The following is a 22561-nucleotide window of genomic DNA, read 5'->3' on the forward strand; positions in this document are numbered from 1 at the left end:
GTGTGACAAAGAAGGGATCAGGGTGTGACAAGGAGGGGGGGTGGAGCAAAAACATATCATGAAACAGTGGGGATTGAACCAATGCCCTGGAGGGAGGTACTTGTTAACAGTGGTATGTAAATAGAATGGTGTTAAGCAGGGGGGATTTAAACCAAATGAAACAGAAGGGGTCTCATGCATACCAACATCTCCCAAGTTCTTTCTTTTAGAAAAGAAGATAGAGAGGTGGCTCAGTGGTAGATCACATGAATGAGTCCTCAGGTATGGTCTCTAGCTTTTGATGAAAACAAGTAATGCAGGGGAAGTTTTAATTTTTTAATTAGAGATTTAATAGTGATTAACAAGATTGTAATACAAAAGGGGTACAATTTGATACAGTTTCCACCACCAGAGTTCCATATTTTATCCCCTCCATTGGAAGGCTCCCTATTTTTTATCCCTTTGGGAGTATGAACCAACATATTTTATGGGGGTGCAGAAGGTGGAAGGTCTGGCATCTGTAATAGCTTTTCTACTGAACGTGGATGTTGGCAGGTTGATCCATACTCCCAACCTGTTTCTATCTTTCCCTAGTGGGACAGGGCTCTGGGGAGGTGAGGTTCCAGAACACACTGGTGAGGTCATCTGCTTGGGGAAGTCAGGATGGAATTATGGTAGCATCTGCAACGTGGTGGCTAAAAGAAGGTACCATATAAAGCAGGACAAATTGTATAATAAGCAGTAACCTAAAGGTAAGAACAGAGCTTATGAGACAAAGTGTGGGAAGAAGCTAGGGAGTCTATTCCAAGGGGCCCTTGATTGTAGTAATTTTTGATGAGCCTGGTAGCTAATATGGAGGAGGGCTAAAAGTATTGTTTGGGAAGATGGTGCCAGAGTTGAGAATAGACTAAAAAGCTGGATTAGGGTAGAGAGTAGCTCCCACATATGAGGAAAGTATATAAATAATGTTAACTGTAGATCCCATCAATCTGACCTACGTCCCATATGTATTTATACTTAGCACAGGATCCTATGTAACCTTTGTATCCCTGTCAGTCTGAGCTCACAGTCCATGGTCACAGCTAGGAACATTCTAGTCTACACTCATTTGAAGACAGGTCTTCCTCAAGTGACGAGTACGTTGACCCAGTCTTCCTTTGGAGAGTGGGGGATTCCCTACCGTAGCTGTTCTACATTGAGGGCAAGGTCCTGTAGAGGTCCACCAGAGGGCTTATGATGATGTCCCTGATGATAGTGACCAGTGATGGAGAGAGGGATCTGTTAGAGGGCTAGACCCACCTTGTCTATGTGGGAATACAAGGATTTCTTGAATAGGACTGTGGACCATGGTTGGCCTGGTAGTGATCAAAAAATCCATCATCAAAGTGTGCCTGTCTCTTTCCCTTATCCAGCTTTTGTAGTCCTTACTTTAGCAGATGATGCTTTATTTTGCTTGAGAATGAATGGTAACTTCTTTTTCAGAGGTTTAGGAAGAAGGAGCTGAGTAATGAAGATTATAAGTTATTATCACAGATATTTCAGTGATTCAATTAGCATTTCATTGTGGCTTAATAGTATATGTATGACCTATCTCATGGGACCTAGTCTATATCTAGGTTTTGGGACTTTGTTAGGAAGTGAACCTCCTGGAATGGAATTAGAGAATATTATGAAAGGAAAGGTCTCACCCAAGTAATGAAGCAGAAGAGTTGAGATTCCATGCCTATCGTCTTTGGACAGTCTGAAGTGAAGCATGCTGAGGTGGTACTTGTTGTGTTGATTAGGTTGGGATCAACAAGTGCAATATCATTTGGTATGAATTGATAGAGGCATGTAGGAAAGTGAGCCCCTAGAGGAACCCTAGAGGTTCCAGTACTTGGGGGAAATGAAGGCTTTATAGAGGAAGCGGGAGATTCCTGATGTCTTAGGGTTTAAAAAGGCAATAGATAGTTATTGCTGAATTCAAAATATTTGGCAATTGGGTTAACTTTGAAAATCCCTTTATTGTGATTTGCTGTATCATACACAATATCACCATAATTTATGTCCTTTGACATTACTTATATATATATCTGTGTCTTATAAATTAGGGCAAAATATATACCTGAAAGTTAAAGTGTACAATAGCCTGCAGTGAGTCAGTATATGCAGCAAGCAAGTAGAAAGACCTAAAAAGACACCATAAAGTTCCCAGTGAAATAGTGTCTACTTAGACTTAGATACCCTTCTTACCTTCCTATTGTATTTCCCTTACTCTCTCCAAAGCTAAGCTTATCAAATAAGGACTGCAAAAACTGAATAAGGGAAAGAGACTGGCACACTTTAATGATGACACTTTAGTCCCTATCAGGCTACTCCATCAGCTGGGGCCCTAGTCGTGTAGTCCTGAGTTTCCCAAACAGACACGACAGGCCTAGACCTCGAATAGATCCCTTTCTCTATTGTTACTGGCCATCTCTATCAGGAACAACATAATAGACCCATTTGTGGGCCCCCATAGGACCTTGCCCTCAATTTGGACCAACAATGGTAGAGAATTTTCCATCCTCCGAAGGGGGGCTGGACAACATACTCTATTTTCTACCTGAGGAAGATGGGTCCTGAAATTGTGGCAGCGTGGAATGTTCCTATTCATGACCACAGAATGTGAACTCAGATCTACAGGGATGCAGAAGTCCATAGGTTCCCAATCTGAATATGGGCCCCAGATCACATCAAATCGATGGGGCTTACAGTGAACAATATTTATACAACTTTCCCATATTTGGGAGCTACTCTCTTTCCGGATTCAGCTTTCTGGTCCTTTTTCCAGCCATGACATCATCTCCGCAGACAATAACTTGGATTCACCTCCATATCAGATGTCAGACTCATGGAAAAAAGAAATCTAGTATAGTCATGGGCTCTTTGGAATATAACTAAAATATGCCTACTAGCTGTCTATAAAATGGAGACCCTCCATAACTCTTCATATGAACTTTTCTAGCCTTTAGGTTTATGATTAATAAACAATTTGTTTGGCTCTATATGTTAACTCCTTTTACAGCCACTAGGTTCCAGATGCTAACATGATGCCAACTGGACTTCACTGGACAGACGACCACACCAGTGGGTCCTGGAGCCCCACTTCCCTAGAGCCCCGCCCTACTAGGGAAAGAGAGAGACAGGCTGGGAGTATGGATCAACCTGTCAATACCCATGTTCAGCAGGGAAGCAATTAACAGAAGCCAGATCTTACACCTTATGCACCCCATAATGACCCTGGGTTCATATTCCCAGAGGGATAAAGAATAGGAAAGCTATCAGGGTAGGGGATAGGATATGGAGTTCTGGTTGCGGGAATTGTGTGGAGTTGCACCCTTCTTATTCTGTTTTTTTGTCAGTGTTTCCTTTTTATAAGTAAAAATAAAAAAAAACATAAAAAGGGAGTCGGGCTGTAGCTCAGTGGGTTAAGCGCAGGTGGCGCAAAGCACAAGGTCGGCATAAGGATCCCGGTTCGTGCCCCGACTCCCCACCTGCAGGGGAGTCGCTTCACAAGCGGTGAAGCAGGTCTGCAGGTGTCTGTCTTTCTCTCCCCCTCTGTCTTCCCTCCTCTCTCCATTTATCTCTGTCCTATCTAACAACGACAACATCAATAACAATAATAACTACAACGACAACGAAAAACAAGGACAACAAAAGAGAAAATAAATTTAAAAAGGAAATAGACATTTAAAAAAAACATAAAAAGAGTATATATAAATTTTATTTACAAAAGTGTGAAACAAATCCTAGTCCCTATGCAAAGCGTGCACTGTTTGAAGATCTGTTTCTGTTGTAAAATAATCAGATCTCTTTCTCAACTTTTTGATAGGAGGAAAGATCCTCAATGTCAGGAATTTGTGAAAGGAATCATAGTAAGTCCTTTATTTAAGATCTTTATGATAACTGGCATCACATGTGATGCCAGCCTTCTAGTCTTGTGGACCAACTATGAAGCAAAATATCATTTATTCAGATTATATGAGGTAAGCAAAGAAATGGACCCATTTATTTTATGTCACCTAAATGATGAATGAAAAATTATAGATTTTAAGTCATTTTGTTTGACAATACTTTCTGTAGGAAAATAATAATGACTTTAGAATTATGCTTTAAGAAGTATACTTTAGGTTGTCCGGGAGGTGGTGCAGTGGATAAAGCATAGGACTCTCAAGCATAAGGTCCTCAGTTCAATCCCTAGCATCACATGTACCAGAGTAATGTCTGTTTCTTTCTCTGTCTGCCTATCATTCTTCATGAATAAATAAATTATTTTAAAAAAGAGAAGTATAATTTGAAGAAGATGACACAGAAATCATAGCAGTGTCATGGCTTCTAATATTTCTTTAAAGCTCCTTAAAAAAGGCAAGTAGATAGCAAAACTAAAATCCCACGGGCAGCATTTACACCTGGGGAAATAGCATAATGGTTATGCAGTAGACTGCCTTGCTTGAGGCTCAGAATTCCTAGGCTCAATTCCTTGCACCACAATAAGCCAGAGCTGATCAACACTCTGGTGTCTCTTCCTCTCTCTCTTTGTCTTTTTCTCTCTCATCCTTTCATTATAAAAAAAAAATGTTGGGAGTCAGGCAGTAGTGCAGCGGGTTAAGCACAGGTGGCGCAAAGCGCAAGGACCAGCATAAGGATCCCAGTTAGAGCTGCCACTCCCCACCTGCAGGGGAGTCGCTTGTGAAGCTTGTGAAGCGACTCCCCTCTTTGTCTTCCCCTCCTCTCTCCATTTCTCTCTGTCCTATCTAACAACGATGACACTAACAACAACAACAACAATAATAACTACAACAAAAAACAAAAAGGGCAATAAAAGGGAATAAATAAATATTTTTTAAAAATGTTTACGTGGTCTGGGAGGTGGCATAGTGGCTAAGGCACTAGACTCTCAAGCATGATGTCTTGAGCTCGATCCCCGGCAGCACATGTACCAGAGTAATGGCTGGTTATTTGTCTCCTCCTATCTTTCTCATGAATAAATAAATAAATTCTTAAAAAAACAATGTTTACAAAGTGTCCTGATTAAGAGCCATGACAGTGTTGGGCCTCTGTAGGAGAGGAAATAGTGAAGTCAGTCAGTATTTAGTGGCAAATATGATGGACTGATGGGAGAACAGTAATTGATATGGGGGAGTGTTGCCTAATATACTATCAGATTCTTGCAGTAGGTTCCTGGTAATAAAGAAGGAATGAGAATGGCCCAGACTCAAATTTTTTTTCCCCTAAATATTGCAAGCTAGGGCTCATTTTAAGGACAGGGCCCCCACATTTAGGAGAAATACTAAAAGTGGAATAAAGAAAGACTCAGCAGGTTATTGACCTAGATATGAGAGAAAAGAAGATCCAGATAAAATTATAGGAAGGGAACAGAACCATGAAACCTGAGAAATTGGGCTACTACATTTTATAAAACATTTTATTTATTTATTTGGGATGGAGGCAGAAATTTAGATGGGAGGTGGAGGCAGATAAGGAGAGGAAGAGGCACTTAAAGTACTGTTTCACTGCTTGTGAAGCTTCCCATGCAGGTGGGGACCAGGCACTTGAACCTGGGTCCTTGCGTATCATAATGTGCACTTCACCAGGTGCACCATCACCTGGCCTCACATTTTTTCCTTTATAGTGGTGGGTCCTCTCTGCCTTCCCATCACTCCTGAAACAAATGTTCCTTTCTTTTAATTTTAGAGGCGTGTGTGTGTGTGTGTGTGTGTGTGTGTGTGTGTGTGTGTGTGTGTGTGTGTGAGGGAGAGAGAGAGAAGGAGAGAGGTCAGTGCACTGCTTTATCGCCTATGGATCTTCTCCTGGTGCTGTGATGCTTACATGTGGTGTTACAGTTTAAATCCAGAGCTTACATGTGGTGTTAGAGTTTGAATTCAGAGCTTACATGTGGTGTTACAGTTTAAATCCAGAGCTTACATGTGGTGTTAGAGTTTGAATTCAGAGCTTACATGTGGTGTTACAGTTTGAATCCAGTTCACCAAAAGTTCAGTGCTCTACAGATGACCTGTCTCCTGGCTTTCAAACTGACAAATGTGAAACAATATAAAACATCCTAGGAGGTTGTATAGTGAGTAGAATGCTGTACTTGCAACACCATGAGGTCCTGAGTTTGAACCTCAGCACTTCATAAGTTAGGATGAAAGAAAAAAATCTGTAACATTACAGGGGCTGGACAGTGATGCACCTGGTTAAGTGCACATAGTATGAAATGCAAGTATGAAGTACAAGGACCAGCAAGGATGGGAGCAAGCATCTTGGTTTAAGCCTCTGGTCCCCATCTACAATGGGGATACTTCATGGGTGGAGAATCAGGCCTTCAGGTGTCTTTCTCTCTCCCTCTATATCTCCCTACCTCTCTCAGTTTCTCTCTGTCCTATCAAAAATAAATGAAAAAGGGCTGGGGAGATGGCATAATGGTTATGCAAAGGACTTTCCTGCCTGAGGCTCTAAGGTCCCACATTCAGTCTTCCACACCACCATAATCCAGGGCTGAGCAGTGCTCTGGTCTTTCTCTGTATCGTTTTTTTCTTCTCTCTCTAAAATATATATATTTTTAAATAAAAAGAAATGGAAGAAAAAGATGACTACTAGAAGCAGTGGATTCATCATACAGGCAATGGGTTACAGCAATAACACTAGTGACTCTGGAAGAAAACAAAAAGATTTTAGTGAAAATAACAGAAGAAGTAATTCCAAGGGTCTATACATCCACAGAAGAAAAAAAAAAAACTTTGAGAACTTGGAAAACAGTTGAAGTTTATACCAACTGATTGAACTCCAAATTAATAATGAAGCAACAAGAAAACTTTGCAAGTCTTTTACTTGTCCTTGACTCACTTCCCTCCCCTATATATGTTGAAGATGACAGTACATGTTCCCAGTGTGATACCTGTGCCTCCAGTCCCAAAACCAGCAAAGCTAACCTTCTTAACCAATTATTTGTTTTGAGAGCTGCCTGAAGGACTACTACAAGGTTATTATTGTCTTTATTTTTTCTAACTTAGAACTTTCTTAGGCAGAAATGTGGCTATGTAGTGATCATTTCCCCTAAAGATTGAAAGGCAAATGAATGGTCTATGGACATTTGGAGGGAAAGAAAAAAACAAAAACAAAACAAAACAAAAAAAAACAGAGGCAAACAACATACATGCTGAAGTCAGCCTGTGAGGAAAATCAAAGGAGCAAAATTCTTTGGGAAATGAGGGCACTGAAAAAACACTTAGAAGGCTGTAGATACCCAGGGAAGGATACATACTTAGTGAAAACCTGAGAAGATCTCCTGATCTCTGGTTGTTCTTTAGGCTAATTGCAAGCAGAATGTGAAGGCTCAGGTAGAGTCACAAATGGCATGCCCAAACACTTGAATGAATTGTTGCAGCGAGCAAATCTGAAGAAAAAATTCTTTCTCCCTCTCTTACTATATTTTGTTTTTCATTCTCCTTCCATCATTTCCCTCTTTCTGTTCCCTGTCTTCCCTCTTTCTACCTTTATTCAAAAACAAACAAACAAGCCAAACACTACCTCACAAGAAGCTACAGGAAAAGAGACTTCAGAAGCCATACAAACTATTGAATAGTCAATACAAATAATTTAGAAAAGTCTCTAAATAAACAGCTTATATATCCAACACATTTTAAGCTCTGGCTTATGGTGGTGCTGGTGATTGAATTGGGGGTTTTTGGTGCCTCAGGTATGATGGCTTTTTTTTTTTTGTATTTAAATTACCATTGTGATATCACCCAAGCTCTCCTGTGCTAAATTTACTTCAGTAGCTAAAGGGAACTACAGAGCTTGGAAAGGTGACTTAACAGTTCAAATTCATTCTTATTTATTTATCTATTTACAGTATAGATACAGAGAAATGAAGTGGGAGAGGGGATAGAGAAAGAGAGACACCTGCAGCACTGCTTCACCAGTCATGACGTTCTCCCCCTTCAAGTGAGTGTCTGGGACTTTACCTCGAGTCCTTGAAAATTGCAACATGTTTGCTCTAAACAGTGAGTCACCACCTGGCCCGTTTTTTATTTAATTAAATTAATTAGTTAATTAATTTTTATTCCCACCAGGGTTATTGCTAGGGCTTGGTGCCAGCAATACAAATCCACAGATGCTGGTAGCTTTTTCTTATTGTTGTTGTTCTTTAATTAAATAGAAGAGGGAGAAATTGAGAGAAACGAAAGATAGGTAGATAGAGAGAGAGAGAGAAAGACACCAGCTTCATTGTTTTTGAAGCATCCCCCCAGCAGGTGGGAAGTGGGGACTGAAATCCAGGTCCTTGTGTATGGTAACATGTTCGCTTAAGTGGGTGTACCACTTTCTGCCCCCTCAAGTCTATTCTTTTTAAAATTAAATTATTTATTATATTCATTTATTTATTGTATAGAGACAGCCAGAAATTGAAAGGACGGTAAAGATATAGAGGGAGGGAGAGAGAGAGAGACAACTGCAGCCCTGCTTCACCACTTGTGAAGTTTTCCCCCTGCAGGTGGCTACCAGGGCTTGAACCCGGGTCCTTGTGCACTGTAAATGTGCCCTTAACCAGGTGCATCACCACCTGGCCTTTCAAATCTATTATTAAAAAAAAACACTATTATTTAATTAGCTACTAAAAGAGAGTATATCATTTTGGGGGTGTACCTTATATTCTTATAAATCACTTATTATATCACTAATAAAAATAGGGAATGAAAAGGATTACAGAGTATGTCTAGTTTCACATTGCACCCACCACCAAAATTCTGTGCCCCTATCCCTAAAGATAGCCACTATAGTTCTCACAAACTCTTAGTGGCAGTTTGGCCACTGCTGCTTCTCTTCTCCTCTCCCTCCTCCTTTCTTCTCCCCTTCTCCGTTCTCTTCCTCCTACTTCCCATGTATTTCAATTGTTTCTATTCCAGAAAATGAGTGAAACTATCTGAGAGTTGTCATTCACCTCATTACTTCACTATGCATTAATCACCTTCAGTTCCATCTATTTTGTCCCTTAGGATACAATATTATCTTTTTAAATTGCAGAGTAGTATTCCATTGAATATGGGTCCCAAACTTCTTTAACGAGAACATTGTTCAGGGGCATTTAGACTTAGAATGCATTCTTTGAATACATGAGGCCCTGGATTCAGTCCTTGACACTGAATACAGTTGAACAGAAATCTAATCTCTCTTTTTAAAAAATTTAAATATATATAAAGAAATCTATCAGCTAAGAGCTAAAGGAAAAATGGATAATCTCACAAAAAACAGAATGTCAGTAAAGAGATTGGAAGTGTTAAAAACAACAACAACAACAACAATTATAAAATTCAAGAGGATTCAGGAGGACATTTGAGTAAACAGAAGAAGTAATCATTGAACTTGAAAACAGAGCAGCTCAATTTGTCAGTCTGAGTAGAGCAGAAGAGAATGAAGAAAAATGAACAGTCTAAGAAGAATGTTAAACACCATCATGCATATCACAGAATGGGTGTTCTAGAAAGAGACAATATTTGAAGAAATAATGACAAATAAGCTTCCAGATTTAAAGACAAGAATTCACATATCCTGGATCCACAGCAGAGTAATTCCAAATGAACCGTGCTTCCCTAAAACAACTGTCTAAAAACAACAAATCACAGAATCACATTGATAGAACACAGCTGGATTTGTCTGAAGACATGCATTCTTGGAAGATGTTGAATGTGTGGACTATGGTCAATGGAAGGGAGAGAGAGCAAGCATATCTGATATAGCTTATTTAAAATTTTCACCTATTTTCAAAGTTGTTTTATGAGGGAAATATCTGCTATGTCTTATTAGCGTATACCTGATGTGTCTTATCAGCTACATGGTACTTGCCAGCTGCCATTGTCCTTGCAGTATGAAGCAGTTTAGCTTAGGAAAGAGGGGGAGATTCTGGGGTCCTAAACCAAAGCATCAGAAAACTCTGGATGTGGGGAGAGCAAGGCACTGCACTATCTATAAGGATTCACCTCTGGGATAGAGAAGAAAGCCAGCTGAAGCTGGCAAATGAATACCATGGAGCCAGACTGGCCAAGTTCCCCTCCTCCAGTGGAGAAACTCGTGGGGACAGCAACTAAAAGCAGAACTGGCTGCCCACACTAATTGGTTGAGAATCTGAGACACTGTCCTTTTGAGGTAGCTGAGTAGTGAACGGTGTTGTAGCAAGGAGCCCTCCCAATGGGCTGCATACTACTTCCTGTGCCTCCTTTAGCAATAGTTGGAGCCTTCCTGGTCTATCTTTTCTCTGTAGCCCTTCCCTCCCAACTAAGTTTTGTAAACAAAGGAGAATTTTAGTACCATCTGTAGTAAAAAGAGAACCCAACCTAAATTCACAGGCAGAAAAATGACAGGCAACCCATGTAAAATCAACATGAAATTTCCAAAAGAATATGAACCTATAGTAGAAACCTTCATAGATACAGAGCTGGAGGTCTTACCAGAGAAATAACTTAGGAGATTTCATTATATAAATACTTCAATGAATTAGAAACACTGAACACACACACACACACACACACACACACACACACACACACACACACACACACACACACACACACAACAGATTCAAGACTTCAAGAACAAAATGAGTGCTTTGCCAAAGAGATTAAAGATTTGAAGGAAAAATTCCAGGCAGACATTCTTCTTCTAGCGTTTGCCCTTCTTCCGTAGCCAGTCAACAGATCAGGTTGAAAGCTGTCAGGAGCTGCTTGTTGCTGGCTTTGAAAGTGACTGGGATCCATGTGGATTCAGTCGGCTAGGAAGGATCGTCAGTTTCCCCAATGAATGGGTACTCACGGGATGCACCACGAGAAGGTCGATCCAATGCATCCCCAGGCAGACATAACGGATGTAAAGGGCATGTTGAATGAAGTTCATGCTAATTTAGGAAGGCTATGAAGTAGACTATCATGCAAGAGAGAGAATATTAGGATTAGAAGATTATAAGAATTTAAGAAATCACTTTCTCTCAACTTGAGGTTGAAGCAATGTTTAGGAAAAGTGAAGTACTTCTACAAGAAATACCAGAGTTTGTTAAGAAAAGTAAATATAAAGATTGGGAATTAAAGAATTAAGGAGAAAAGAGAAGATGCCACATTCAAGAAAATAATAGCTGAGAAATATCTAAGTCTGAGGAATGATTAGAACATAGAGGTTCAGGAATCAGAACATACAACTTCCTGAATGAAAAATGACCCACACTAAGATCATTGCAAAATTATCAAAAGTCAAAGGGGGCTGGTCTGTGGCATACCCAGCTGAGCACACACATTACCATGCACAGGGACCTGAGTTTGAAACCCCCAGTTCCCTACTCTAGCAGTGAAGGATGTCTGCAGGTATCTATCTTTCTCTTTATCTCCCACTCCCCTCTCCATTTCTCTGTCCTATCAAAAGAAAAAAGAAAAAAAATAGCTGGGAATGGTGGATTTGTAGTGCTGGCATCAAGCCCAAGGAACAATGCTGGTGCCGATTAAAAAGTCCAGGACAAAGAAAAATATTCCAAATAGCTAGAAAAATGAAGAAAGTGGCATACAAAGGCATTGCTATCAGACTCTCATCAGCAAATCTACAGGCTAGGAGAGAGTGGAACAACATATTTAAAGTGCTAAAATATAAAAAGTTTTAGTCATGAGTAGTTTAACCTGCAAAATTATCATTAAAGTATTATGAAAAAAGAGCACCCAAAACAAAGGTCTTCTTAGACATATCAGGCTTAACAGAGTTTGACATTGCCAGGCCTGTGGTAACAAGAACTGTTGAAAGGACTTACACAGGGACATAAGAACAGAGGGACACAGAACCTTGAGCAAGGTGATAAGTAGTCAGGTGGCACAAGAACACAAAACAGCAGTAACATGGAACAACGACTAAACTTAAAAGGGGAGGGATAAATGAATTGTAGCAGTATAATAAAATAAAAATGAGTTGCTAACAACACAGGAAAGCTTTTCGGTATCTAAGTTGGATACAAGGATAAATAGAATATAAATATATTAGAACAGACTTATAAGAAATAAAGACTGAAACACTAGTCATTAATCTCCCAACAACAACAAAAAATGCCCACAACAAAATAACTTCACTATTTAATTCTTCCTTGCATTTAAGGAAGAATGAACATCAATATTTCTCCAATTCTCCCCTAAATAGAATAGGAATGAATCCTTCTGTCATTATTTCATGATGCTGTTATTATCCTGATACCAAAGTCGAAGACAGAAAAGAAAAATATAGGCAACTCTTTTCCCCCAGAGCACTGATAACTTCTGGTTTATGGTGGTATGGGGGATTTAATCTGAGAACCTGGAACTTTGGAGCCTCAGGCATGAGAGACTCTGCTTAACCCAGCAAATATTTTTTTTATGACTATAAATATAAAAAGACTTGCTGAGTGATTAACAAACTGAGTCTAGCAGCATACTCAAATGAATTACACAGCAGGACTAAGTGGATTTATCCTAGGAATGCAAGGATGTTTCAATGTACAAAAATCAGTCAATATAATAATAAAGGAGAACAAATCCACATGATTACTTCAGTTAATGCCAAAAATTGACACAATTTAACATGACAATAGTAACATAATAATAATAATAGTAATAAAAGAAATACTTAAACCAGAAATGGAAGGAAAATTCCTTAGCCTAATAAGAGATATCTATGAACCTGGCTGCAGGTTACATCTTAGAGGTAAAAAGATTGAAAGCCTTTCTCCAATGTCAGAAACAAAGCAAAACTTCCTGTTTTCACCATTACACTAGAGGTTCTAGTCAGAGCAATTAGATAAGCTGAATATATATATACATATATATATATATGTGGATATGTATATATGACATCCAAATAGAAGATGAAGTGAAATTACCTTGATTTGCAAATTTCTTATATTTAGAAAATCCTAGACATTGCACAAATACACGTTCACCTACACACCTATACACTATTAGAGCTATTAAACTAATTCAGCATAGTTTAGGATACAAGATCAACAGCAAAAACTAGCTGTATTTCTTTACTCTAGCAGTTAATAATATGAAAGGGCATTAAGAACATCCCATTGGTTGTATTGTTAAATGGGAATCTGGGGAATGTTATGCATGTACAAACTATTGTATTTACTGTTGAATGTAAAGCATTAATTCCCTAATAAAGAAATAAATTATTAAAAAAAAAGAATAGGAAAGTTATCAGGGGAGGAACAAGATACAGAGTTCTGGTGGTGGGAATTGTGTGAAGTTATACCCCTCTTATCCTATGCTTTAGTCAATGTTTCCTTTTTATAAATAAAATTTTTAAAAAAAAAGACAAAAAAAAAGAACATCCCATTTACTGTTTTGCAGACACTGTCATGATTAGATGAGAAACCTTACCCATGTGTCAATGCTGTACTGTACACCATTAACCCTCCCCCATTGAATAGGAAAAACATCTCATATGCAGCAACATTAAAAATGATAATAAGCCAGTTAAGCGCACGTGGTACAAAGTGCAAGGGCCAGCGTAAGGATCCTGGTTCAAGCCCTGGCTCCCCACCTGCAGGCGAGTCACTTCACAAGTGGTGAAGCAGGTCTGCAGGTGTCTATCTTTCTCTCCCCCCTTTCTTTTTTTTTTTTAAATTTTTTATTTAAGAAAGGATTAGTGAACAAAAGCATAAGGTAGGAGGGGGTACAACTCCACACAATTCTCCCCACCCAATCCCCATAACCCACCCCCTCCCATGGTAGCTTTCCCATTCTCTATCCCTCTGGGAGCATGGACCCAGGGTCGTTGAGGGTTGCAGAAGGTAGAAGGTCTGGCTTCTGTAATTGCTTCCCCGCTGAACATGGGCGTTGACTGGTTGGTCCATACCCCCAGTCTGCCTCTCTCTTTCCCTAGTAGGGTGTTCTGGGGAAGCTGAGCTCCAGGACACATTGGTGGGGTCTTCAATCCAGGGAAGCCTAGCCAGCATCCTGGTGGCATCTGGAACCTGGTGATTGAAAAGAGAGTTAACATATGAAGCCAAACAATTTGTTGAGCAATCATGGATCCCAAGCTTGGAATAGTGGAGAGGAAGTGTTAGGGAGGTACTCACTGCAAACTTTAGTGTAATCCTGCTTTCAGGTATATATTTTGCAGTAGTTTATGGATACGTGTGCACATAAGCTCTCTCTCACAGAAACTGGTGTATATCTAGGTTATGGGACTTTGTTAGAAAGTGAACTACCTGAGATGAAATTAGAGTGTACTATTAAAGGAAAGGTCTCACCCGAGTAATGAAGCTGAAGGGTTGTCATTCCACACGTGAAGTCTCTGGATACAGTCTGAGGTGAAGCATGTTGAGGTGGCAATCGTTGCTTTGGTTAGGTTGTGATCGGCGGATGCAATATTATTTGGTTTGGATTGGGAGATGCATACGGGAAAGTGGGCCCTATCCAAGGGTTCCAGGACTGGGGGAAGTAGGGGCTCTATAGTGAAGGTGTGAGGTTCCTGCTGTCTTAGGGTTCAAAAAGACAGTTGATAGTTAATGTTATCATCACATTATTTGTTAATTGGGTTAACTTTGAAAAGTCCCTTTGTTATGGTTTGCTGTACAGTACCCAGTATCTTGTATATAGCTGTGCTATTGGAACTCTCCCCCCTTTCTTTCTTCCCCCTCCTCTCTCCATTTCTCTCTGTCCTATCCAACAACAATGACAACAATAACTACAACAATGAAACAACAACGGCAACAAAAGGGAATAAATAAATTAAAAATAAAAAATAATTTCTTAAAAAAATAACAAGCCTAGGCATAAACTTAACTTAGGAAATGGGAGTACTCAAAATTTGCTGAATGCAATTAATATCCAAATATAATGGTAATGTCTTTCATGTTCTTGTAATGAACTAGTTAAGACTGCCATGAACTCAACCAAAGTTTGAGCTTGTTCCTAGTATTCTCTACTGCACTGGGGGAAGTTGTGGTATCTTTCCCTCTCTTCTTGTCTCTGTCTCTGTGTGTGTCTCTCTGAAAAAAAGTGAGCCTGGAGTAGTGAAGTCCCAACACAACAACAAAAGTACTCCAAGACTATCTAGTGACTAGAGAGGTGAGTCAGTGGGTCGGTCACAGGACTTTCAGATGGAAGCCTCAGGTTCAACCCCAGCACTGTCTGTGGTGGATCAGCGAGTGCTCTGGTCTCTCTCTTCCCCTCCTCCCTACCTCATAAAATATATAGATTTTTTCAAAAAAATTCATGTCACGTGACTTCTGAGAGTGACCAAGACATCCACTTTAATCTTTGTGAAAAGTTTATGTCTTTTTTCTTAAAATGAAAAGGCAAAATAGATTAAAATTTGTATGGATGTGCAGGGCACATTGAATATTCAAAATAATACTGAAAATGAAAAAGTTGGAGGACTTCCACTTACTGATTTCAGAATTTACTATGTATACCCAGTTAAGTGCACATATTATTAAGCTTAAGGACCAGGGTTCAAGCCCCCAAGTCCCACCTGTAAGGGGATCACTTCACAAGCCTTGAAGCAGGTCTGCAGGTGTCTTTCTTTCATTTTTTTTTCTTTTGCCATTTTTTCCATTTTATTGGATAGTACAGAGAGAAATTGAGAGGGAAAGGGGAGATAAAGACAGACACCTGCAGCCCTGCTTCTCAGGTGGTGAAGTGGACCCCCTGCAGGTGGGGATCTCCCTCTCTTTATCTCCCTGTTCTCTCTTAATTTCTCTCTGTCCTATTTCATAAAAAAATAGGAAAAGAAAATGATACAGTAATGTGGCATTGATATAAAGACAGACAAATAGTAAAGTAGGGAGGTGGAGAAAGCTCTGTGGAATAGCACTGGCATAGTAAAAATAAATACAAGTATCTATGACTAATTGCTCTCTGTTGTTTATGTATTGAATATAGGCAAAGAGAAATGTAGAGGAGGGAGGCATAGAAAGAGAGACAGCCCTGCAACCCTGTTTTACCACTTTTGAAGTTCCCCCTCCCCTGCCCCTGCAGGTGGGAACTGGAGGCTTGAACCCAGGTCTTTGAGCATGGTAAAATGGATGTTCAACTGGCTGTGCTACTGCCTGGTGCCATTGGCTAATGTTTTTTCTTTTAAATATGGTTCCACAGATCAAACCCAGCAAAAGCCATCTACCAACTTAACTTTCTATTTTCAGAATGAGAGACAGTGAAGAACACAGGGTGTTGGGCAGTAGCACAGTGGGTTAAGCGCATGTGGTGCAAAGTGCAAGGGCCAGCTTTAGGATCCCGGTTCGAGCCCCTGGCTCCCCACCTGTAGGGGAGTGCGGTGACACTATATGCCCTGACACAGTGGTGACATCAGCTTTGGTGACAGAAGGCTGACAGAATATGCAATGATCTGCGCAGGCGCATGGTTGACTGTAGGTGAATCCAGATTGCTGATGTGCAAAGCATTGTGGGTAGGCTGAATAGACTTAAAAGGACAGCAGCCAGAACTCTGGGTTCTTTTTGGCTGCGGCTTCTTCTGGTCAGATGCTTCTCAGCGGAGGTGCCCCAGGCATCCATCCGCCATGGCTGCTTCTCCTGGGAACTGAACACGTCTGACTGCTAGCTGGTAAAATTTTAGATCCCTCTACAGCCACGAGCAACCTTTATCAGAGTTTATAATTGTTTATCTTATGGGACTAAACTTTGATAACCATATTCAGACTTTATAGACCTAGCGTACGCTTAACCTTTGATGATATTTGCTTATTTTGCCTTTTACCTGTTTCACCCTAGTAAACTGCGTATTGATTAAATCAGTTCTCAGCTCCCGCTGTGATTTCTTCTATATGTGCCACAAGCAGCACCAACCCCCATACCTCTTTTTAAGTTAATTTACAGCAGGGGAGTCACTTCACAGGTGGTGAAGCAGGTCTGCAGGTGTCTGTCTTTCTCTCCCGCTCTTTGTCTTCCCCTCCTCTCTCCATTTCTCTCTGTCCTATCCAACAACGACAACATCAGTAACAATGAAAAACAACAAGGGCAACAAAAGGGAAAACAAATAAATATTAAAAATAAAAGTCCTCTCCATTAAGTGTGGAGTTCACCCTGATGCTTTCTGGTGGCATCAGGGATCAAACCTAGAGCCTCACACAGCCAAGGCATATGCTCTACCTCTGAGATACCCTCCCAGACTCACTAGTTAATTTCTGAGAAGGGAGAAAAATGGTCTCTTCACAAATGGCGCCGGGGCAGATTGATAAAATGTGCAAAAGACTAAGATTACCCCCTACTTTCATATCACATGCAAAAATTAACTCAAAATGGACCAGCATCCATCTGGAGCTCTTAATGGGGAGAAATGAAGGATAAATCTTCATGACCTTATATTTGGCAGTGGATTCACAGAGATAACACCAAAAGCATAGGAAAAAAAAAACAATAACTTGGATTCATCAATATTAAAAACACTTGTAAAGCAGGAGTATTATGAATAGAGTAAAAAGATAATCCATGGGAAAGGAGAAAGTTTTTATACATCTGATAAGGGATTAATATCCAGGATATAGAAAAAACTTTCTCATCTCAACAATGAACAATTAAAAATGTACAAGGCAATGTACAATGTACAGAGTGATGTCTGGTTCTTTCTCTCTCCTCCTATCTTTCTCATTAATAAATAAATAAAATCTTAAAAAAATGTACAAGGAACTGGAATAAGCATTTATTTAAAGCTATGCAAATTTCACACAAAAAGATGCTCACTATCACTGGTTTTTACAGTGGAAAAATACAAATCAGTACCATTATGACATTCAACTCCAGACCCATTATATCATCTATTATTTAAGAAAAAAAGAAAGAGAGGAAAATGTCAAGTGTTGGTGAAGATGGAAAGAAATTAAAACCTTTGTGCATTGCTGGTGGGGATGTGAAAATCATACAGTCAGTATAAAAACCCATTAGGTAGTTCTTAAAATGTTAAGCATAGCATGTTGGGCAGTAGTGCATAGGGTTAAGGGCAGGTGGTGGAAAGCTCAGGGACCTACTTAAGGATCCTGGTTTGAGTCCTCTGGCTCCCCACCTGCAGGGGAGTTGCTTCACAAGTGGTGAATCAGGTCTGCAGGTGTCTGTCTTTCTCTCTGCCTCTCTGTCTCCCTCTCCATTTCTCTCTGTCCTATCCAACAACAATGACATCAACAACAGTAATAAATACAACAATTAAACAAAAGGGGAAACAAAAGGGTATAAATAAATAAGTAAATATTAAAAAATGTTAAGCCTAAAGTTACCATGTATGAGCCAGAAATGTTACTTCTAGGTATACACCCAAAAGAATTGAGAATAGACTCAACACCAGTGTCCATAATAATATTATCCACAGTATCCAATGATGGAGTAACCCAATGCCGGTGACTTTTTGGGTGGATGAACACAATGTGGCAGGGGCTAGGTGGTATTGTACTTGGTTAAGCACATTAGCATGTACAAGGACCCAGGTTTGAGCCTTTCCTTCCTACCAAAGTAGGGTAGCTTCTCAAGCAGTGAAGCAAGTACTGCAGGTGTCTGTCTCTCTTGCTTTCTATCTCTCTTCCCCTCTCAATTCCTCTCCTATAAAATAAAGGAAAAGAAAAAAAAATGGTCACAGGGAGTGGTGGATTTGTTGTGCAGTCATCAAGCCACAGTGATGATACTAAAAAAAAAAAAAAGTAGAGAATGTGGTATATGCCTAAAGAGGAATGCTATTTAACCTTAAAAAAACAAGGGAATTCTGATAGATGCTGCAATGTGGATGAACCCTTAAAATGATATGCTAAGTGAAATAAGCCAGAGACAAAAAGATAAATACCTGGGAGTCGGGTAGTAACGCAGCAGGTTAAGTGCACTTGGCGCAAAGCGCAGGGACCAGCGTACGTTTCCGGGTTCGAGCCCCTGACTCCCACCCCTGGCTCCCCACCTGCATGGAGTCGCTTCACAGGTGGTGAAGCAGGTCTGTAGGTGTCTATCTTTCTCTTTCCCTCTCTGTCTTTCCCTCCTCTCTCCATTTCTCTCTGTCCTATCTAACGATGACATCAGTAACAACAATAGTAACTACAACAATAAAAAAGGGCAACAAAAGGGAAAATAAATTAAAAAAGAGAGAGAGAGAGACATACCAGAAACTTATATACTTGGGACATAGCTCAGTGAGTAAGATTTCCCCTGCATGACCCTATAGGTTTAACTATAGGTTAAATTCCTAACACCATGTGAAAGCACCATGGATACATGACATATGGCATATGTGTGATCAAAGTTTTTTTTTTTCAAACCAAATAATAGATTTATTGACTATTTCTGCTATACAATGAGGTCCAAACATTTCAAGATGGGACATTCTAAACCTTTCTTTGGTTCTTATTCTGAAAGGCCAGCATCCTGTGCAGAGGCTGACAGTGTTTAACACGAGCAAACAGCTGCTGTTTCCCATTTCTATAGTTATTCATTCCATAGGCTTATAGAACTTAGTTGTTGTTGTTGCCGTTGTTGTTGTTATTTTCATAGCATGCTGGGACTCACGTGGGGTGGCTCCAGCCAGAAGGTAAGCTTACCGAGGCCCTATCACCAGCTCTAGTGACTGCGTGGAAGAAAGAGGCTCGGGGAGTATCTTGGTACAAACACTCGATTTATTCAGGGGTGGGCTTGGGTATATATAGAAAGTTCAACAAAGAACATTTTTCAAATACATCAGAAATTACAGGTTTCTTAAAGGTCAGCTTGCCCCTATGGTAGGGGGCTGGTATGCCAAGAATTGATGCAATACATAAAGGTCACGATAATTAGTATCCTGATGCAGGCATTTAATTACCCAAAGGCATTTGAGAGGAGAAGGTGAGATAAAGAGAAGATAAGCAAGGCTTGATGTAAATTAAGGACATCAAAGGGCACTGTTAGGAGTGTGTGATAAAGTGTGTTCTCCTTTGTGATCAGAAGGTGAGGTGAAGTTTTTGAATAAATGAACCTTAAAGTAGGCAGCCATGTGGCCTGCTGCTAGCAGGGAGAAACTGTGAGATTTCTGTGAGACTTGAGAGTCTAACAAGGGGGAGCTGAGTCTACAAGACTTTTCCCTCTTGGCTTATCTCTATGGAGAGAGGCTAACAAGAGGGGTATCTTTCCAGACCTCCATCCAAGGATGGGAAAGCTTCCCTAAGCTCTTACACATAGTCCCACAATATCAGCTTCCTCTTTTCAAACTCCAGTACATGGTGGTTCTCAACTGTGCGGAAAACATGCTGACAATAATGCCTGTGCTCTGAAAGGCAGTTATCTTCTCTTTAACGCCTCCTTTTTCTCCAGCAATGATTGCTACAGCATAACCCATTCTCCTGCCAGGAGGGGCTGTTAAACCAGCAATGAAGGACACCACAGGCTTGGCACTGGGACCTGAATTATGTTGCTTCAAAAACTCAGCAGCATTTTCTTCTCATTGCCACCTATTTCCCCAATCAAGATGATACCTTCTGTGACTGGGTCATTCAGAAAGATGTCAAGGAAATCAATAAAATCCATTCAATTAAAAGGATCTCCTCCGGGAGTTGGGTGGTGGCGCAGTGGGTTAAGCGCAGGTGGCGCAAAGCACACGGACCGGCATAAGGATCCCGGTTCGAGCTCCCGGCTCCCCACCTGCAGGGGAGTTGCTTTACAGGCGGTGAAGCAGGTCTGCAGGTATCTATCTTTCTCTCCCCCTCTCTGTCTTCCCCTCCTCTCTCCATTTCTCTCTGTCCTATCTAACAACGATGACATCAATAACTATAACAATGTTAAACAATAGGGGCGGGACCAGGTGGTGGTGCACCTGGTTGAGCCAACATGTTACAACAAGGGCAACAAAAGGGAAAATAAATAAATATAAAAAAATAAATAAAAATTTAAAAAAAATTAAAAGGATCTCCTCCAATGCCAACACATAAAATCTGCCCCAATCCAACCTGTGTTGTCTGGTGAACTGCCTCATAACTCAGGGTGCCAGATCTGGACACAATACTGATTCTTCCTTTCTTATGAATGTGGCCAAGCATGATGCCAATTTTACATTCTCCAGGATTGATGACTCCAGGGCAGTTTGGGTCGATGAGCCTCGTCTTCCCCTGGCACACCAGCACCATGCACCATGTCCTGCTGTGGGATGCCTTCAGTGATGCACACGACCAAGGGCATTTCCACCTCAATGGCCTCATCAATGGCAGCAGCAGCAAAAGGAGGAGGGAAATAAATGACATACACTGTTGCTCCTGTCTTTTCTTTGGCCTCCTTCACAGAATTAAAGACTGGCAAGCCCAGGTGTTTCTGGCCTCTTTTCCCAGGGGTGGTTCCTCCAACCAGATGGGTGCCATAGTCCAGTGCTTGCTGGCTGTGAAAGGTGCCCTGCTTACCAGTGAATCCCTGGCAAATAAGCTTTGTATTTTTGTCAACATAGAGATGTTTTCTTTTTTTTTAATATCTTTATTGGGGAATTGTTTTACATTTGACAGTAAATACAATAGTTTGTACATGCATAACTTTTCTCAGTTTTCCATATAACAATACAACCCCCACTAGGTCCTCTGTCATCCTTGGATCTGTATTCTCTCCACCCACCCACCCCAGAGTCTTTTACTTTGGTGCAATATGCCAATTCCAATACAGGTTCTACTTGTGTTTTCTCTTCTGATCTTATTTTGCAACTTCTGCCTGAGAGTGAGATCATCCCATATTCATCCTTCTGTTTCTGACTTACTTCACTTAACATGATTTTTTAAAGCTCCATCCAAGATTGGCTGAGAATGGTGAAATTAGCATTTTTAATAGCTGATCCGTATTCCATTGTGTATATATACCACAACTTGTTCAGCCACTCATCTGTTGTTGGACACCTGAGTTGCTTCCAGGTTTTGGCTATTACAAATTGTGCTGCCAAGAACTTGTGTGTACACAGATCTTTTTGGATGTGTTGGGTTCCTTAGGATATATCCCCAAGAGAGGAATTGCAGGATCATAGGGTAAGTCCATTTCTAGCCTCCTGAGAGTTCTCCAGACTGTTCTCCACAGAGGCTGGACCAACAGACATTCCAACCAGTAGTGCAGGAGGGTTCCTTTGACCCCACACCCTCTCCAGCATTTGCTGCTGTTACCTTTTCTGATATGACATTCTCACAGGAGTGAAGTGTTATCTCATTGTTGTCTTGATTTGCATTTCTCTGACAATCAGAGTCTTGGAGCATTTTTTCATGTGTTTCTCAGCCTTTTGGATCTCTTCTGTGGTGAATATTCTGTTCATGTCCTCCTCCCCCCCATTTTTTGGATGGGGTTATTTGTGGGACTATGTGTAAGCTTGATAGAGCTTAGGGAAAACTGCCCTCATCCTTGGATAGAGGTATGGGAAAGACACCCCCTTGTTAGTCTCTCTCAACTGAGATGAGCAAAGGGGAAAAACAGTCTCTCAGACTTAGTTCTTCCCTTTCAGACTCTCAAGCCCACAGAAACCTCACTGCCTCTCCCCATTAACTGCAGGCCACATGGCTGCCTGCCTTAAGGTTCATTCAAAGTTCACATACTCACCCAGAGTTCACACAGTCACCTCACTTTTGATCACTAGATAA

General features: G+C 40.5%; 1 protein-coding gene across 1 annotated transcript in view; it reads left to right on the forward strand.

Annotated features, from left to right (window-relative positions):
* LOC103110762 (cation channel sperm-associated protein 3-like) overlaps positions 1-22561 on the forward strand; it is a 69893-nt gene that overhangs the window by 36018 nt on the left and 11314 nt on the right. The window contains exon 5 of the mRNA XM_060186360.1: positions 3833-3986. Coding sequence (XP_060042343.1) covers positions 3833-3986 — 154 coding nt within the window. The remainder of the gene's footprint in view (positions 1-3832; positions 3987-22561) is intronic.

The sequence above is a fragment of the Erinaceus europaeus genome, chromosome 2, assembly GCF_950295315.1.
Source record: "Erinaceus europaeus chromosome 2, mEriEur2.1, whole genome shotgun sequence".
In the NCBI taxonomy this organism is placed as follows: domain Eukaryota; kingdom Metazoa; phylum Chordata; class Mammalia; order Eulipotyphla; family Erinaceidae; genus Erinaceus; species Erinaceus europaeus.